The 19,295-nt window shown below is 37.1% G+C and overlaps 2 protein-coding genes and 1 long non-coding RNA gene across 3 annotated transcripts in view; 2 read left to right on the plus strand and 1 right to left on the minus strand.

Moving 5' to 3' along the window:
* LOC124153257 (retinitis pigmentosa 1-like 1 protein) overlaps window positions 1-10,563 on the plus strand; it is a 65,859-nt gene extending 55,296 nt beyond the window's left edge. Inside the window, exons 13-17 of the mRNA XM_046526354.1 lie at window positions 769-1,136; window positions 2,217-2,344; window positions 3,574-3,716; window positions 6,521-6,746; window positions 8,568-10,563. Coding sequence (XP_046382310.1) covers window positions 769-1,136; window positions 2,217-2,344; window positions 3,574-3,716; window positions 6,521-6,746; window positions 8,568-8,718 — 1,016 coding nt within the window. The 3' untranslated portion in view covers window positions 8,719-10,563. The remainder of the gene's footprint in view (window positions 1-768; window positions 1,137-2,216; window positions 2,345-3,573; window positions 3,717-6,520; window positions 6,747-8,567) is intronic.
* A 3,059-nt stretch (window positions 10,564-13,622) lies between these two features.
* Window positions 13,623-14,773, minus strand: LOC124154646. Its single transcript, XR_006863977.1, has 3 exons — window positions 14,558-14,773; window positions 14,249-14,356; window positions 13,623-14,157 (listed from the first exon to the last, which is right to left on the minus strand). It is a non-coding gene; the product is annotated as an uncharacterized LOC124154646 (long non-coding RNA).
* A 2,582-nt stretch (window positions 14,774-17,355) lies between these two features.
* The window catches only part of LOC124154644 (tudor domain-containing protein 7-like), a 70,205-nt gene continuing 68,265 nt past the window's right edge, over window positions 17,356-19,295 (plus strand). Inside the window, exons 1-5 of the mRNA XM_046528497.1 lie at window positions 17,356-17,457; window positions 17,576-17,643; window positions 17,717-17,841; window positions 17,914-18,019; window positions 18,258-18,487. Coding sequence (XP_046384453.1) covers window positions 17,938-18,019; window positions 18,258-18,487 — 312 coding nt within the window. The 5' untranslated portion in view covers window positions 17,356-17,457; window positions 17,576-17,643; window positions 17,717-17,841; window positions 17,914-17,937. The remainder of the gene's footprint in view (window positions 17,458-17,575; window positions 17,644-17,716; window positions 17,842-17,913; window positions 18,020-18,257; window positions 18,488-19,295) is intronic.

The following is a 19,295-nucleotide window of genomic DNA, read 5'->3' on the forward strand; positions in this document are numbered from 1 at the left end:
GGAAACACATGTTAATCACTTGTTGAGTAAATTAAGTTCTACTTGCTACTTAATTAGGTTCATAATAGATACTGTTTCACCTAATGTACTCATTACTTTGTACTATGGGGAATTCTATTCCAATGTACTATTCAGTATCCTTTTCTGGGGCACTTCCCATCATGCAACAAATATTTTTAAAATACAAAAAAGAGCTGTTCGTCTAATGGCTAAAGAGCCCTACAATGCCCCATGCCGACCTATTTTTAGAAAACTAAATATTCTCCCTATTCCTTGTATCTATATTCTATCTGCTGTTATCTACATCCATAGAAACCTGTCATCTTTTTCTAAAAATCGAGACTTTCACCATCATTTCACAAGAAGCCATAATGACTTGCATGTAGATTATGCCCGGACCGCAAAATGTTTACATGGATTGAGAAGGATGGGAATTCTACTACACAATCATCTACCATTATCTTTTAAATCGCTGAATGACAAATCTTTTAAAAGACAAGTGAAAGATCTTCTGCTTAATAAGCTGTATTACAATGTCAATGAGTTTTTAGCTGATCCCTTGTAATGTTTACTTTGATTTAATGTTAATTATTGTTTGTTTGGTGTTGGAATGCTGTCCGCTTTGTAAATAGTTTCTACTATTATAATTCTTGACGTGCCTTATATTGTGTACAAACCTTGTAACTCAATCACTGGGCAAATAAATATATTATTATTAAGTGGCCACCCTGAATGAGCATTTATTTATCCAACCAATTTTTTTCCAAGGCCACCATCATAGGGCAGAGGAGGTGCACAAGCTGCTCATACGCAGATTCCCGAATGAGGCCCACCATCAGGTGCAGCTGGCTGTGACCTATCTGATGGAGAACAGGCTGCATGATGCTCGCCAGGTTCTCTCCAAGGTGCTGGACGTGTGGCCCCACAATGGTGTGGCCCTTGTGCACATGGGCTTTGTACTTAAGGCACTCAGCGCCAAGAGGACGGATAACAACAAGGAGCAGCAACTGGAGCTGGCTGCCAATTACTTAGAAGCGGGGCTGGCCACAGGGGAACCAGGCACAGTGGATGGCAGGTTCTACTTCTCGCTGGGAGACGCTCTCGTCCGCCTTGGCAGGAGGAAGCAAGCAGAGAAGGTATGTGCTATGCACCATTTTGCAATCTTTTGCCAGTAGATAATCATTTCAACCATCCTGCTGTGTGTGTGAGACTGGGTTTTCAATTGTCATAGGTAATTATCAATGGGAAGGAAAAGAGTCAATGTGCCACAGGTTAGGTTAAGAGTGTTGGAGATACTCGGTGGGAGATGGAAGAAGGTGATGCAAAAAATTTTTTGCAATTCAGAAGTGCAGGTGAACCTTTTGGTGCATTTTCATGATCTGTAAAGACTTGTCTGTTTCTAAAGTCTGCTTGATTCCTCTGTTTGACCCCACTGAATCAGGTTTCATTTTGTCAGCTTCATTTTGTCAAAAACTGCCTATTTCCTTATGTTTTTCCTCAAGATTCAGGGGTTGTTGGAATGTAAAACAGCATTTAGTTTTAAAAGTTATTTTTCCCTATTAGAGTTGTTGACTGTTGGTGGGTTAAAATTATTTTTAGTAAGAAAATTTGACCTCCTCTCAACCTCAATATTCCTCTAGCTGGGAAAACATTGAATACAACTGAAAATCAACCACAATTAGTCACTACTGTCTATCATGTTTGTTATTATTATTGTGCTTAAATAAACTCTTATAATTGTGTATTAGCTCAGATGTTCCACCTTCACTGAGCAGTCATCAATTGTATTAAATAAGAGGAGAAATCATTTTCTGAGCCTTGATGATGGCTTGAATGAAATCTGAAATATTGGCTAAAATAAATGATAGGTAATCTAAAAAGGTAATAATGCTGACTAATCTTTGAGAAAATAGGAAGTTATTGTTGTAGTTTTCAAGATTAGAAAGGTCACCAAGTTAATTTTTATCATGAGATTTTGACTGAGTAAAACTTATTAGTAATTGGTCCTCCTTGTATGATTTTAAATGCCTGAAGACCAAAAAAATGTATTCACTCTGGCACAAAGGGATCGTATTTATTTATTCAGGATAAAAAAAAGACCTGTATAATTTTGAGACTGACATATAAATAAAAACAGCATTTTGTCTGGACTACTGTTGTAAACAAAATAAACAAATTCCATCTGTGCATGTACTAATTCAATTTTACGTACTCAGGTGTACCAGGAGGGAGCATCTAAGGGGCTGTTTCTCTCTAAGCATCAAAGATCCCTTTACAATGTGGAACGTCTCAAGGGCAAACCGTGGTGGACTGCAGAGGAGACTACTTATGTAGAATTTTTCAGGTACAGTAAGCCACCAATCGTATCTGCCTCTAAATGTGTTTTCTTTTGTAAATGTATAGCAATTGATGTATGGCAGGTTTTCATGTACAAGTTGTAGGCATCATGGCTTTTCTCACATACCACTAAGTGCTTAAATAAACTCTTATATAATTCTTAAAATGAATCTGAGATGATATTCCTGTTACATAGTTTAGAATTCAAAACTTTAATGTCAGGGTGTATGAATGAAATTATCCAAGATTAGATGATTGTACCTGTATTTATTTTTTTGGAATTGAGCATTCATAAGAAATATTCTTTTCGTCAGAGATGTGTGGCAATAAGATTCACTAATAGCTCTTTTGAGAGTTATTTGTAGTGTATTGTGCTTATTTGAGTATGGCTTAGAAAAAACAAAGTAGAGCATCACTCTTATTTCAGCCACTTTTTACAAAATAACTGAAGAGTAGCCACAAATAACTCTTTGATGGGCTACTTACAAGAATACTGTGTCCCAATGTCACAGTAGAAAAATCATTATCATTTGTTGTGACCTTGACTCAAACCAATTGGGCTACTAAGACCTTCAACTTATCTCACAGTAAAGTGCGTGCTGTTAAATTAATTAGTATTTGAAAAAACTTGGGGAATGATTTTTTCTGTCTATTTTTTTATATAAATCAGTTTAACTTTTCATAGCAATGAGAAAGTATCATGAAATATTCTTAGAATCTCCTTAAAGCATATTTCTCTTTTACTGAGTTTTGAGAAATGATTGTTGGCAACAAGGGTTAATTAAGGCGATTGCTCTGGAGTTCATTGCTTACCATGGTAACTTAGTGGTGTGCAATACCTCATAATGACAATTTGTCTGAGGTCTGATATGTGTAGTCAAGTGACTTTTAGGTATTCATCTATTACTTTGGACAATTTTACCATTTTTTATGGGGTAGGGGGTGGCTGCCGCCACCTTAATCCATCCTGGTTAGTATGTGATTAAGTATATTCAATCTTTTTTTCAGCAAAAGCTAATTGAACAAAACCTGAAGCTTCATTTGCCCACACAGTCAATTCACATCATAATTTACTTAATCCTTGTAAATCATCAGCACCTTTTGTTTGTCATTTACATATTTAAGTCACATTAACGTAGCTGTCATCCTTTTTTGTGTATCGATACTCCTAAGAACTTGTCTATGCTTTGATCCTTAGAATATTGTTCTAATTTGACAATTTTTCAAATACCTCAGGGCCCTGGAAGAGAACTGGGAGGTGATACGAGATGAGGGACTGGCCCTTCTGGATGCGCCCAACGGCAAGAATCCATTCCGAGATGAGGCAGAAGACTTACGGGACGTTGGGCAGTGGAAGCAACTCGACTTATTTGCCCAAGGTCAGTTGGTGTGGGTATATCGGGCTGCTGTTACCATTGTGTTGAATCGCCGTCGACTTATATGCATGCTAGAAATTAGATTCTCTTTTTTTTGGATTGCCATAGAAGCCAAAATGTACGTACAGGAGGCTTTTTAGCAGCTCAATTGGCCCTCATTTTTCCAGGGTAACAGAAAACATCAAGTTGGCAAAATTCTAGAAAACCTCCCTTTAAATATATAGATATTCCATTGTTAAGAATTCTGGATGAACAATCTCCTCCTGTATATTTATTTTGCTTACCTTTAATGATGAAATGATGCATGGGCGTATCCAGCTGGGGGTACGAGAGGGAAGCTGCCCTCCCCTAGCAAAAATCACAAAAGTCTTTGAAGATATTCATGACTGGATCAAAATGAAAGTTTTCCACAAGTTTTCTTTAAACGTGCGAAAAATGATATGTATCAGGATAAGAAATGTGATTAAATTAAAAATATTTTTTAGGAAAAAAATTTTACCCCCCCCCCCCCTCCCTAGTTTTTATCATGGGTATAACCTTGAAATGATGATGCGTTTTCAAGTAGACACCTCATTTTTACAGAAAATACCATATTTGCACGAATCTAAGACGAACACGATTCTTACATGACCCCCCCCCCCTTTTTTGGAACTCCACAAGGGAAAATTTTTTTTTTCCTGATAACAATACGAATGAACGATGAATGCGGGAATGTTTGACTTGGTTGCCTATGCCCCAGGAAATTCAGGATTTTTGGCGCGTAATTATGTATGATATTCAGTAAAGGATTCAAACAAGATTTTAGCTAATTACAGGAATACTAGTACTTTATCGAGACACTTAGGTCATATTGTTTATTCGACTAATAGTTTCTTCGGCAGGACCATGGTCCAAAGACGAATAGAATTAAACTAGTGAAAGACTTGATTAAACCCACGCGGCAAACGCTCGGTAGTTTGAAGTCAAGCCACCCTGGAAAGTAGGGAACCACTCGTACGAGGTGAAGTATGGAACTGATGCTATCGCGTACGCAGAGCATACTGCAGAGGGTGAAGCATGACCATATGACTGCGCCATGAAATTTTTTGTCTTAAAGATACCCATTCTTTTCTAATTAGCGTAGCGCCAGATGGGCAGATGAATTTGGATTTTTAGTCGGGAGAAACAAAATATCCTAAGAAGATATCCCTTCGTCAGTAACTCTGACAAGTGAGAGTAATAGTATAACTTGTAAATAACCTGATATCCTGTTTTCGGACAAAAATGCCGCATTAACATGCGGGAAAATGATCAATGCGGGAACGATAGATCGGCTTTCCATTGTATAACTTTTCTTTTGAAAGCGGCAGTGTAATGACTTCTTTTCTCTGCAATCGTAATACTCTGAAAGGCACGGGAACACAACTGAATCGATCTCTCTAATCAGAGGCAAATCATGTTTGATTTCTTACCGTTGCTCTGAGATAAATGCGACGTCTTTGTAGCAGTTTATCCCGCGACGGCATTGAGGCTTTAACGTTACAATTTAGGTAAATTGTAACCAATCACACGAACATTTTGTGAGTTGATCAAGGTTTAACTTGAATGGAGCCGAACCCAGGCTAACGCAGGCGATCTCGCGGATACGGCAGAAGTGCACCCGGCGACTGATCGGCACGCACGGAATCTGTGCCTGCTGCCTTAAAATGGAAAATGATTTTTTACTTGAACGCAAAATTAAATAAGCTAAATTACTGTACAGCTATTTTTGACGTTGATTTTTCGTTGTAAAGCTATCGGGTGGCAAACTCAGGTATCCATGAAATTTTTGACGTAAATTATGCAACCCGATTGACATCAAGAATTTTGCATCCGATTGTAAGACGAACCCTCTTTTCTGCAGGAGTTAGGAGGGGAAAAAACCTCATCTTAGATTCGTGCAAATATGGTAATTGAAAAAAAAATGCATGGAGACCACGAAGAAATGTGTAAAATGCAAGTACATATTGTTATTAATGACCATGCACTATTGCATTCTGAGTGGGAATTTTTGAGGTTAATTGATATTATAATTCTCTTAAAATATCATCCACAAATTCTTTATCATAATTAATTTTACCTACCATTTTTTTATCAGTTTTATGACCTTCTTTGGGAAGAGCACTTACAATTCATGTAAATTTTTTATTGTTGCATGTGACACATATTAGTGACTTAAAATAATATTTTTTATTTGTGGGAAGCTGCTACAATCATTGCAGACTCTAAAATTTGATAAATAATGGCAGGCCCTCATAGTGTTTTCCCACATTTAGTGTTTGAAATTTTCTCTCCTCCAGAAAACCCTTTTGTCAGGATTCTTCTGCATGTTACCTTAATTTTCATTGTTATCAGAATTACTTACATATTTTATTTTTATACTCACCAGATGTAACTTCACCTTATTTAATAATATGCCTAAGAAAGTTACTTGTTCTATTTTAAAGATTAATAGGACATGCATCAACGTACTCTCATTATATCATGTAATGGTTGCAATTCTTTCTCTGTTATTAAGGTCTTGTTATTCCTACAAATATAAAATTAAATTTATTCCCTTTGTAGTTAAATTTATCAATACTGTTATTTTTATTGAACAATAGCATGGATTCTTAAAATTAATGCAAGTTAAAAGAAATTTATATGATGTATTATCATGCATTTTTTACATTAGCCATTTTTAATTATTTGCTGAGTAATTCAATATGAAAATATTTGAAAGGCAGCCTTTCATTTTGAACAGTATGCATGTAAATTTTTTAAGAGATCATAATCTGCCCCACTTTCAGGGAGGAAGAACCAAGCAAACTGTAATCGAGCACCAAAGACTTGTAGGATTGTTTCGCAGTTCCCAGCGGCAGCATCATGCCGAAGGGGTCAAGTCAAGTTTAGTGTCATGATGCCGGGAACACACGTGTGGCCCCATTGTGGCCCTACCAACTGTCGCCTTCGCTCTCATCTTGGTCTTGTTGTACCACCTGGCACATCAATTGGAGTGGCCGACCTTCCACCACGGTATGTTTTAAAGCATCAATATCTTCCCAATTACTCAATAATGTATAAAGTTCCTCAAAATTTTGATTCTTTGAGACAAGGGAGAAATCAACCGAAATTGATTTTTGCGTGAAGTCCATTTTCCAGATTTTCAAATTGCCCCAACTTATTATGATAAATACACATAAAGTTGGTAAAAGGTGTAGGGGGCTGTGATGGGATTATTATTTGCAGTGATGCATGGGCATGACTATGTGAAAGATGTATGTGTCACAAATTTTCAAAGCTTTAGGGTAACGTGATCATCTGAGAATATGATGATTTCAGTAAAGTAGGTTAGATGAAGTATTTTGGAGGTCTGGCTGCCAGTGAACTCTCGAATAATCACATCAAGTGTATGGATTTGTCGGGGCAGCTAATGGACTATTTTGATTCCTTCTGTGTGCTACTTTGATAGCTTTGCTAAGATGGGACATTGGGGCACATTTTAAATGTTAGAAGAATGGAGTGTGTGCACAATTTTTGGAAACAAGGGCAAAATAATATTAGAGGCATAAAAACTCCATATTAAAATTTTTACCCACTTATATTTCATACTCAATTTGCAATACATAATTTAAAAGTTGTAATTTAGACCTTGTGCTGAAATGAATGGTCGCTAGCTTCCCCATTGTGTCCCATTATACCATTTTTCCGAACTGACGGAGGCTGGGTGGAAAATAGAAACTAGCCAATGAGAAACGCTGCCCCTTCCACCTCTCCGTTCCCCTCCATCCCCTTCCCTTTTCCCCTCAGCTCCCCTCCATCCGGCCGACCGGCATTGCCAGCCTTGGGAATAACGGTACTTTCGGGGGCGGCAGAACGAGTGCCGTACGATCTCATAAGATTCGGCTTGGCAACACTGCTAGCTGGAGAGCGATGTGCACTGCACAGAGTCCGGAGAGAGACTGCGGGCTCTTCCACACTTTCTCCTGTCGCTCTTCTGTGATTGGTTAGAAGAGTGGGTGTGTTTCGAGCACGCTCAAGGTCAGCTCCCGTCAGTTCAGAAAAATGGTTTAGAAAATCTAGTCAGTATTCACTTCTAGCTACAGCAAGCTTTATTTACTTTTGTTTTTTTTGTGTGAGTCACAGAATTTAGTCACAAAATTTAGTCCCTTGAGCAGTAAACATAAAATTTTGCTATCATGTTACATACATTATGGAAAGCCTTGACTACCTATGATATTAAAAGAAGACAGATAATATGAGCTGAAAGAAAAACTACTTTGTGCCACTGTGATAAAGTACAGAAAAAAGAAATGTGTACCTAAAAGTTAAGCCTTAACGCCTGCGTTATTGCTCTTTTCATGCTGCAAATAAAAAACATTAACATAATCAATGCCAACTGGGTGGGCCTATGGTGTCAGAGGATGTTTTTGCTTATTCATCATTGATTCAGAAAAAGCCAAACTTGCATGGCTTATAGTGTTGTAAATGATATTAAATGATGATATTTCTTTTTTCTATACTTTAGCTCAGTGGCATAAAGTAGTTTTTCGTTTAGCTCTTCTTGATATGAAGTAAAGTTTAGTTGATATATCACTCAATGCCTCACTCTGGCCTGTACTAGTACTTACTCCATGAGAACTCTGTGAATCAAGGACTTTAATTTCTAATCCAAATATTTGTGAACAAACTTTAAATATCTGTAATGGCCATGACGACCAAATAAAGCCAAACTAAAAAGATTTATTAACACATGAAGTTCAAAAGTGAACGGATAATGAGTGTTGCCAATTTTGATTAAGTTAAATTTTCATCTGCTATTAATTATGATGGTTTTTTTCATTGCCCTATTTTTAGATCTTGGGAGCCTGGCAAGGTTTTCATCTTCGATGACAGCTTTGAGCATGAAGTGTGGCACAATGGAACTTCTCCACGGTTGGTGTTAATTGTTGATGTATGGCATCCAGAGCTGTCGGAAGCAGAGAGAAGATCTCTTCCTGCAATTTGAATGTTCTCATTCCATCCATGTCATGGGCTGCACTCAAATTGGTTGTGTTTCTTTTAGCATCAGGTGGCTGGTTCCAAGTACTTTTGCCTTTGCTGGTCTGGACTTGAACAATCCAGGGGCATTTACCTTGTGCTATCTTAATTGTCATCATCCAAAGGTTCCAAAAATGAGTACTTCATGATGCAACAGCTTCTCCTATTATCTTCAGTGTCATTCTTTGTCTTGCCTGTGTTATCACCTCAGTGGCTGTGCCACTTCAGAGAGGTACGTGGGATCGAGACTGATTCATATGTTCTTGCGAATCAGAAAATTCATTGTAAAATTAGAAGTGAACTTGGAGGCTGACTAACCTGAGGATCCGTAGAAGTCATATATGCGCTGTGGACTAAGTGTTAATGCTAACGCTAAATTATCCAATTTCCTTCTGAAGAAAGCTTTCCACATCCTCATGAAGTGGTGCTAAGCATGACCATTCTTAGCCTCTCTCCATGCCACTTATTTTCATGTGGTAGCCAAAATATTGTTGCATCCTTCACTATCTCTCCTCTTAACCGAAGTCCCAAGTATGCTTTCTGTGTGGCTAGTATGAGTAAATTTTTTAACATGTGATTCCAGACCAATGGAAGTTGGAGCTTATTGAAGGCTATTACTTGGGAGTTTTTGTGACCACTGAAAGGAGAAAGAAGTGAAGTTATATAACTTATTTTTAAATAACATGGAATCCTATTCCATTGGAAGGCCTTTTTCTCCTTTATTTTTTTCAAGTAGGTTCTTCAAGTTCAGGCGTAATGGTGAACATCTATGCCCTATATATTTCAGCTATACTTACATGAGTTCTACTAAAATTTCTTATGCCTGCATGTACATGAATGCTTTGAAAGGCTGTGGCAGCTATTGTCTTTAATCATTCTTATTTCAAATTTTTTAATATATTTAATGAACTTTGTTGGCATTACTCACTTGAGAATTTATATTGGGTAATATCTTGAAAATTAATCTCAGAAATAATTTCTCAGTTGCCAATACTAATAGCATCTTTTGGTTTGATGAATCATTTAGAAAAGGGAGGTAATTAAAATGGTTGAAAATTGTGAAAAATTATTAAGGCTTCATGACCTGAAGTATGTGAAGGAATACATATTATTTCAGTTATGTAAGTGATTGGAAGAATGGGTTTTGTATCTAATAAGGTTTCTAGAGTGGTCAATGTTTTCGTTTTTATTTCCTAAGTCCTCCTTAACCATGCACATTCTGATTACAGTGTGATGTAAGATAATGCTCATTCTCACTCAAATCATTAGTTTTTATGGCAAGATGTTGAGTGGTAGGTGCAGTGTTAGCCTCTTTGTGCCTTATTTGGGTTATTGCTTCTGCACTTGCATTTAGAGAATTGTAACGCTTGAAATATTTTGTGTATTTAATGCAATGAGAAGAACATTTTTGCATCCTTGAGCAATGTGCTGGTAAGTCAGTTCATGAGGAGCTAGTTCAACTCCAAACTAGACTTCAATTTTGCGTGCATTAGCAGTTGTTTGACTTACGGCAGCATAGAAAATGAGTGTTTATGAATTTTGAGTTAAACTCTCAAAATCCAGTTTATAGTCTTTCTGAAGGATGATCTGTGGCTGACAATAGCCTTGTACTTGTTTGCCTATGTGATAGTCTTTTGGCTGAAAACCTAATCATGAAAGCTGAGGCATTATTATGGATTGTTATTTAAATATGAAAAAAATTATTTTTGTCATCAGTGCAATTGCAATGTGCCTTGAAGTGTGATGGTTTGTACTCTTTTTATATCATTATTGTATATAAATTGTATTAAAAAAGTGATTGGTTCAACGAAAAGTGAGTGGATGGTATATTTTAACTTTTCTCCTTATTTATTATTTTTTTCTATGCTCATGTCACCATTTCAATTGGTGGTTTCCTATTATTTTTTTATTGCCTAAATCGAAATATTATTACTCCTGGAGTACGAATTTCACACTTTTAGATTTTTAAATGATGATATCTATTTTTCGCGATTAAACGAAAAGTGAAAAAATTCAAGCGCGCGAAAACGCGACGGCTAAGTAGCAATGATGGGAAAAAGTCCATGTGACGTATTTCTGGTTCCCCCTGCCGACTTGTGAGGTGACCTTGGGGCGAGGCTTTAAGCGCTGATACGACGCAGGCTGCTAGCAGGTAGCTGAGTACCCTGCTAGCTGGTAGCACTTGGCTTAAATAAGGATTATTATTCCCCTATCAAACGAAGGAAACTTTCCGAGCTTAGGTATTTTTAATGTGTGATTATTAAGAGATGTTTCCCTGACCGCTATGCCTCATGCATGCATTATTAGTTACCTATCTTTTCATACCATTCAAAGCAATTGAGAAGAAAATATTTACATTTTACCTGCTCTCCATCATTTCAGAATCTGCAGTTGAAGTGTTAACAACATGATATGCCTGGATTTTCTCGGGAATACTTATAGACCAAGTACTGTCTGATACTTTGAATGCTTCTGTGTTTTTATATAATATTATACATTGCTGAAAGTGGATCATCCTACAAATAATATTGATTAGTGTCTTTTAGTGTAGGTATGCATGCAAGTTGCATTTTAATTCTTCAAGACTTACTCCAAGGCATTAATCAACTCTTATCATAGAGGTCAAGAGAAAAAAAATTAATAATACATGCTAGTTTGTGAATTAACTAATCCAGGCAAATGTAAATTACTTCAGAAAATACATCAGAAAACAAAAATTTCAATTTTTTTAGCAGAGCAATCAATTCTCCAAGGAGGTTATGATGTGTGTGTCCTTCATGATAGCCAAACATTTAATTTCTATTCATAAAAGTGATATTTTGACCCAAAAATCCTTCATGTAGAAGACAAATGAAGCAAATTAGAGGCTCAAGAATAGAAACAAATGATCCAAGAATGATTCCCCCCTCCAAAATGAACTCCTGCATGACAAAAATCCCCCCTTCCCACCCATTAACTTCAACTAGTCCTTTCTTCTACCTCCACATACATATATGTGAGGACCCAACGAAAATTCCCACAGGAATTCAAACCAGGAGTATCCATGGCAGACAGCCATCCTGTAGGATATCATCTCATACTGCCCACCCCAGGACCGGTCTACAAGGATCTACAAGCATATTTTTAGTGGAATCACTTAACCCTTTCCTACCGGAGACTACGAAAGCAAAACGTTACCACGCTACGTGTAGCATAAGAATATTTTAAACCTCTGTGTACGGAGCTCTTTTTTGGGGGTGAGCTGCCCGGGTACACTCGTCCCTCGGATTTGGGACCCAACTCAACGGGGTGCCCGGCCATTATGCCTGCCTCTCACACGATCCTTGAACCCTTTCTTGGCGGGAGTCCGTGGTCAACCTAGTATTTTACCAGTGTTTTTTATAAATAATTATTTATTATGACTTCTGAGAATTTACACTCATATAATAATAACTTACATATTTTGAAGCATAGTGGAATTTTAAATGGATTTCAAGCGTTGATAATAACCTAGTTAGGACCTTTTTATTTTTCAGAAGGTTGGGTGCCAAAATTCTTCTTTGAATAAACTTAGATATAATACTTCCCATCCTTCTGTTTCATAAAAGGGTAGGGAAAAAGGAATGCAAGCCTGATAACCCATGAAAGAACTAGCTCAATGGTATATTAAGGATCGCTTTTCGAAGAATCGTTGAGGGCCATCGAAAAATTCGGCGAAAATGTCATTAGCGCTCAACACCTGGACTGTATGAATGCGCGTACAATATATTTGTTGGAGTGGAAGGTTTGGTTTTTCCACATAGTTTACTCAAGACATAGTCAGACAGCTGAGCAAATGTTCCACCCAAAATGAGTAGCTAACAATAGGGCATATAACGTAGTTACGGAATTGGATATACAAGTTACATTACCTTAGAATACCGGCCTATTAGTAATTACTTGGGGGAAAATGAATAAATCAGAAAATATAGGGTATGTAATATAGGAAGTTATTCGGATTTTAACATTTACGAGCGATAATGACAATAAAACAACAGCATCTCCCCATTACATATTTTTCATCCCGTATGGAAGAACAAGGTATTAAGGCATTCACATGAGAAGTTCATTGAAAATAACACTAAAATTTCATTTAAAATTTGCCTACGCACAGAACAAAATGAAGAATTCATTACAATGAATAAAAAATTTGAGTTTGCAATGAATTGTTTGCAAAAACCATGGCTGTTTCAACCACTTCACCGCAAATTCCTGCTTTGGGAAGGATCATAAATGAGTGGGAGGGTTGGGCTTAATTACCTAAGGGGAGGCACAAGGGTCTCACTAAGCTGGCTCTCGGGCCAGGCCAGAATACCACCGACCATAGCTACCTCTGCGGTCGCTGCCCATCCCCCGCGGCGGCCATACCCGACATCCAGTCGTCTGCGTAGGAAAGTTTGCGACGGCTATACCCGACGTCAGGTGTTCTCTGTATGAAAATGCCTGTCGGCAATATGCGACGTCCGGTGCAAAAGGGCTAAGCAGCCCACACACAGTCATGCACTGCACGTTCGTGCAATGCTGGATGAAAAATTCTCGTATATGGAGTACAACATGCACCATAAAATAGGTCTGAAATCTGAAATTTATACACATTTAGGCATGCCAGGCCTTCAGTCACATGTATGGACTATTGCGAGGCAGACATACAATAGTGATCATGGTGACAGCTAGGTCATTGTCACTGCGCATTCAATACTTGTTTGTGACGGTACAGTTTTCTGGAATCATGGTTGACTCAAATGCATTTATGCCAGTAAATTTCTTGCCAAACTTAATTTCTGTATTGCTCTTTATAGCTTATTTAATAACCAACCTTTACACCAAAGTATGTATTCAGTTTTTTTCCATGGTTCACTGTGACACACAATATCAATTAAAAACTTTTCTTTTTTGGTTGAAAACATTGTCACTACATATGGCACGACACATTAGACTGAGCTGCACAAGCCCTTAAAAACACATGCACCCACTCACAAATGGGCCTGACTTTGGAAGAATCAGCTCCAAAGGAGTGTGGTCACTAATGAAAGTGCAAGGATGTGTGAGAGTAAATGACGAATATGTATGCATGTTTCAGCTACAAAGTAGCCCACTTCAGCATTTCAAAGGAGCACTGTCACTTCATCATAAGGTTGAAGTGATGAAAAGGTCAATTCATGCAAAGGGTGAATTTAGTTAATTTGAAAAAGTGGAGGGAAAGAGCTCACCTCATCTTTGTCATGAATATCCATATATTATATAATTCTCCAGCTTGAGCACAAGACAGTCAAATGAATTTATTTTAGCTGTATTAACTTATATAATAAAAATGAATTAATTTCTGTTGAATGCGGATTTTGATATAGATATAAAATAAAGCCCTCTTCATGAGAAATCTTGCGAGAGGCTGAAAAATTTGGTATTTGAAGCTTAAAAAAACTGCATTAAATTAGGAAAAGTCACCAAGGGTAATTTCAGGGTCGGCTTCTTTCACTTACCACTATCCTTTTATTAGCGGGCCTTCAAAAGACAGTGTTCTTCTATATGGTATAAACTAAATTGATTCAAGAACCAAAATTCACCTTTGTCTTCTGAGTTGGCCGGTCCTCATGTTTGGGAGAATAAAATTGATATTTACTAACTTTTAATAAAGGTAGATGTTAATACGTATTAACATACGAATAAAGAAAAGTAACACTTTATTTGAAATTATTGGTCATGTCAACGTGGTCTTAACTCTTACGCAGATGATTTGAAATAAATTAAATTTAATTACTCCAGAGCTGAGAATTACTTGTCATATTTACATTTAATATTCCCGCTTAAATAAAGGAAAATGGAGGAAAGAATGGAATCCGAAATTTTTACAATGAGCCACGCCACTTTTCCGTATTTCTGTGGTAGATAACTTCTGATGCGTGTAAATAGTCTCATTGTTGCATATGTGTGCCAAGTTTAGTTTCAAATAAATATTACTTGCTTCCTTTATCCTATTTTCTCTTAAAATACCAGTCGCATTCCTATGGTACTTTCACAGATATATACAATAGATTGGCAGTGCCTATGTTTTCCTCACGGTGGCGCTGAAGCCGGCCGGCAGAAGAATTTTGCGCAACTAGCCATCTTGCTTTCACCGACCGTTGCTCATGTGCCATTAACATACGTGTATTTGAGAGGCTACTTTTCCTGCTTTTGGAGCTTTTTAAAAGAAGAATGGTGAACCACTGCGTTATGTGGGGGTGCACATTTAAGTATACTACGAGGGGAAATTTTCCTGGGGGCGAAAATGTGTCTCTACACGCGTAAATAATAGATATAAGGAAAGCATGGTTTGCGTTCAGTAATGTCTCCGCTTCCATCTCACAGAGCATGAAAATATTTTCCAAAGCCTTTTTTTTGTACGTATCGCCACGAAATTTATATCACGTGAAGTGCAGGTTATGCTCTACCTTTTTAAATTTATTGTTGACAAAATTCACATAGTTATAGAAATAGCATCATGAAACTGTGACACGTTATTTTTGCTGAAATGCAAATTGCTCTCGAAAACAAATTCTAAAGGTGTGTGACGGAAGCGGATATTTACCGGAGTTTCTGAAAGCGATATCATTTCAAATGCAGTAGCTTCATATCTCTAGGATCGGTAATTAACCCCTCAAGCGCGGCGGGCATTTATTTAAATACCATCCCAGCGGCCGGATGAGATTGAAGACTTCACCTTATTGGCATACTATCATTCAATAATTTATATCGTTCATAATATACGATCATTATCATTAAAATTTTTTGTAAACTTGCATAATGTTGTGCGCTACTATATAATAATTTTTCAAGCGATTTGAATAAATATAGGCGTTGAGTTTTTCGACCGAAGTCGTCAATGTGCTGGTTTAAAACGGAATTTCATCGAATCATTTTAAAAATTTCTGAAGGCCTAAAGTCGTTATGAATATTTTATTGGAGAGGGAAAGCATTTCTTCAAAAGATAGAGCAATTTGTTTTAATCTAAAATACAATATCTGGCGGAGAAAAAAAGTTATATACAGTAGGTCAGGATGCGTACTGGGTACGCATGACGGCGTTGAGGGGTTAATAACATGTGCATTCTCTGTCTCGGTGTCTGTGTTTTGATGACGGAATCATCATGATGTTTTCAGTTGTGTTTTCTGTGTTTACCAAGAAAATACTTTCTCCAGTTTCCATTATGTCATATACTTTCCGCTGTTGCATTATTACATTGTATCGGAATTTTATTTCCGTTGTAGTATTATAATTTATTTAGATATGTAGAGCGTGTATTATGCACCTTTAACTCTATCTGGAAACTTAACGAATTTCTTTCAAAACCATAAGTTTTGACTTTGTTAATATCTATTGAGTGAAATTCCGAGAAACTGATCGCTTAAATAATGGTTTGCATGTGCTCGCGGTGAAATGACGCGGTCACATTCATTATAATTCAACCTTTCCATGTAGCACTTATCAGGTATTTGATCATTTTGTGGCTTCTATATAGAACATGGTGTCTGTTATAATCACTTATCCCGGTAAGATAGAAATTCTAATTAAAAACGTACCCCCTCATGATGTAAGATTTATATTATAGTCTGCTTCCCCTTCGAATATTATAACAACATGAAACTGATTATTGATGATCATGGATCAAATCGTTGAGTTTTTTAAGCCAATAACTTCTTTTCAAGTTCGCAATTGGGTGATCGTGAGGGGAAATCCAAAACACTGCCTATATAAAATAATGTAAATTATATTTCTGATGCTTAAGGATAGGAATTCAATCGCATTGACTCTTTACGACCTCAGAAAAGCATTTTACAGCACCAAGCAGCATGCCTTGCTCAGAAAGTTAGATCATAATGGGTTTAAATAGGTTGAATCAAATTTAATTACGTAATATTTTTGGCCCGATTACTTATGGCAGTGAAAGGTTAGGTAGCATTGCTTCTACGTTTTTCGTCTAATTGACAACTCTAACTGAGCAACAACTCTTTGACAACAAAAATACAGTAAGTGGAAGCATCAAACCTTTGGAATTTTCGAATTATTTTGTTTGAATAGTGTGACAATGTCGCTGGTAAATCTAAGGGTGAACAATACCATGTATTCACGATTGTAGGCTACCTTCCTACACTAGCAGACGACGTAGTTAACCATTTTCCCCATCTGCTACGCCCCTTCTACATTTGGGACACAATATTTTTTTTTCGAGATAACTCATGCATATGGATTCCAATTCCATAATATTGAGCAGGAACCGAATTAGTATTAATCTTAGCTCAGCTTATATTACCAATTTCATAACTTCGTCACAATTATGTTCCGCTCAAAGATTGGTTAATTTACCACGTAAGTGTCAAGATCGGTCCCTTTCTTTTTAATTGGATACATCTTAAACGAAAATGACAACGTTTTCTATAGTTCATAGCCTTAATCAATGCGCCATTATCTTTCACAATGTAATTTTCCTCCAGTTCCCTACTTACGCAAACGCATAGGTCGGTGAAAGCAACATGGCCGCCAGCAGAAAGGCATGGCTTCACCCCCCCCACTCCCATTGCCAATCTATTGTATATATCTGTGGGTACTTTCATAGCACTTCGCGGCACCTATTGGCATAATGGGGCGGTACCGTGTGTTCGGCACGATGTTGGAAGAATTCTGAATGCTGGTGGTGATCAACGGGTCTGTGGTATGGTGACTATAGATGTAACAGCTTGAAATACGCCCAAAATAAGGGTTTTGAGAATCTTTTCAAGTTAATTATTGGATTAATAATGCATGGCGTTAACGTCTTTTTCTATCCTTAGGCTGTGACAATTAACGCTCACGTTATCTGTGATTGAGAATCGAGTTGATTGCATGCGTGTTTTAATAGGTGCGTATCCTTCTGCGGTTTTATTTGGAAGGCAAAGTTTTTTATTCAGTTAATATAACTGTGTATTACGCAGGTGGGGACTCTTGACTGATACTTTCTAAAAGACGGAGTGACATAGTAAGGATGTCCCACTTAATTGGGGCTGTGTGTGGATGGTGATGTGTAGTACTGCCTGGTTACCGAGGAACGCATTTTAAGGTGAAAATTCTTCCCTTGTGCATGATTAATACTCGAGATTTTCAATGACACCGAATCGTTTCTTCATTGCAGAGTTTGGGAAATATCTAATCGACGATGGACGCGAACCAGGTGATTGATGACATACGGTCATGTCTCATATCAAGTAAAGGAGGCGTACCCATCTCTCAAATTAACAGTAAGTTACAGTGGACGCAGTTCTTTGAAGTGTTTAGGTTATAAGTTACTCGTTGAAGCTCGTCTACCATTGACGACAATATGTTGCAGTCCTACGCAAAGTCAATGAAGGACACGTGTCTAAATAAAAAGTTTTCGGTGCGATGCTAGCACCTTAGGACAACATTCAATATTAAAGTTATTTATGATGAAGAAAGTTTATGGCGAATGACAATACCGTTTTCATCATTATATTGCAGGAGACTACAAAATGATTGTTGGGCATGCCATTCCATACACAAAACTGGGCTATACTACTCTTGAGAATTTTCTCAAGGCAATACCAGGTTTAAATGTGTATCCCAAAGGGGGAGACTTGGTCCTCGAGGCCTTACCTACCAAGAATACGTCCCATATAACCGCCATGGTCCGAGGCCAGAAATCCTCTGGTCCTAAGAGGAAAACGGCAGCTCCTAGTTATGGAATGAGGGTATGTCATAAGAGCCCTCTAATGGGACTTATCCCGAATACTGTGGAAAGGTAGAGGTACCCGTTATTGTATGTGTATCATCCAGTTTCCCCCAATGCCATTTTTACTACCCCATTAGTGGTATTCATGCAGAGCAACTTATATCTGGCTCCTTATTGTATTCTTTTGGATTATTCTAAACTTATTACTAATAGATATACGAGTAACCGATTAGTAATTCTACAATTAAATTCCTTAAGCCAAATTTGAAGACTGAGTAGTCTTAATATTATTTGCGTACATATGTCTGTTATGTATTGTTACTCTATTGGAATTATTGAGTTTTAATGATTATTGTAACCAAACTATTAGTTAGTTAATATTATGTTTATCTTCCCATCCGAGTGCTGTAACAGTAGTTAACATTCATAGAGGAGCATATATCTTGCTCTAGGTAGTTAGTTGAATGTTAGAATTTTGTAGTAAGTATCCCTGTGATTGAACAATGTACTATTTGAGTTAAAATTTAGAAATTTTGTTAATTGACATTGTGCCAAAATGGAAGATATTTTGAATCTTTTAATTGATTTAATCAATTTCAAATGTTTACAGCCATAGTAGTGTGCTGTATCATGTTTATTCACTCAGTCATTTTTCAGTGTTTCCATCCATCAGTCAACCATTCCCCAAGGCATTGATCTTAAATTTGGAGGAAATGGAGTCTAATATAGCTTTAGGTTAAGGGATTTTACTCATTGGAAGATAGTGTTATCACATATCAATTATTTTGATATGATATTTGATGCACTCATTCTCTTTAAAATCTTTC

The sequence above is a fragment of the Ischnura elegans genome, chromosome 2, assembly GCF_921293095.1.
Source record: "Ischnura elegans chromosome 2, ioIscEleg1.1, whole genome shotgun sequence".
Lineage (NCBI taxonomy): Eukaryota > Metazoa > Arthropoda > Insecta > Odonata > Coenagrionidae > Ischnura > Ischnura elegans.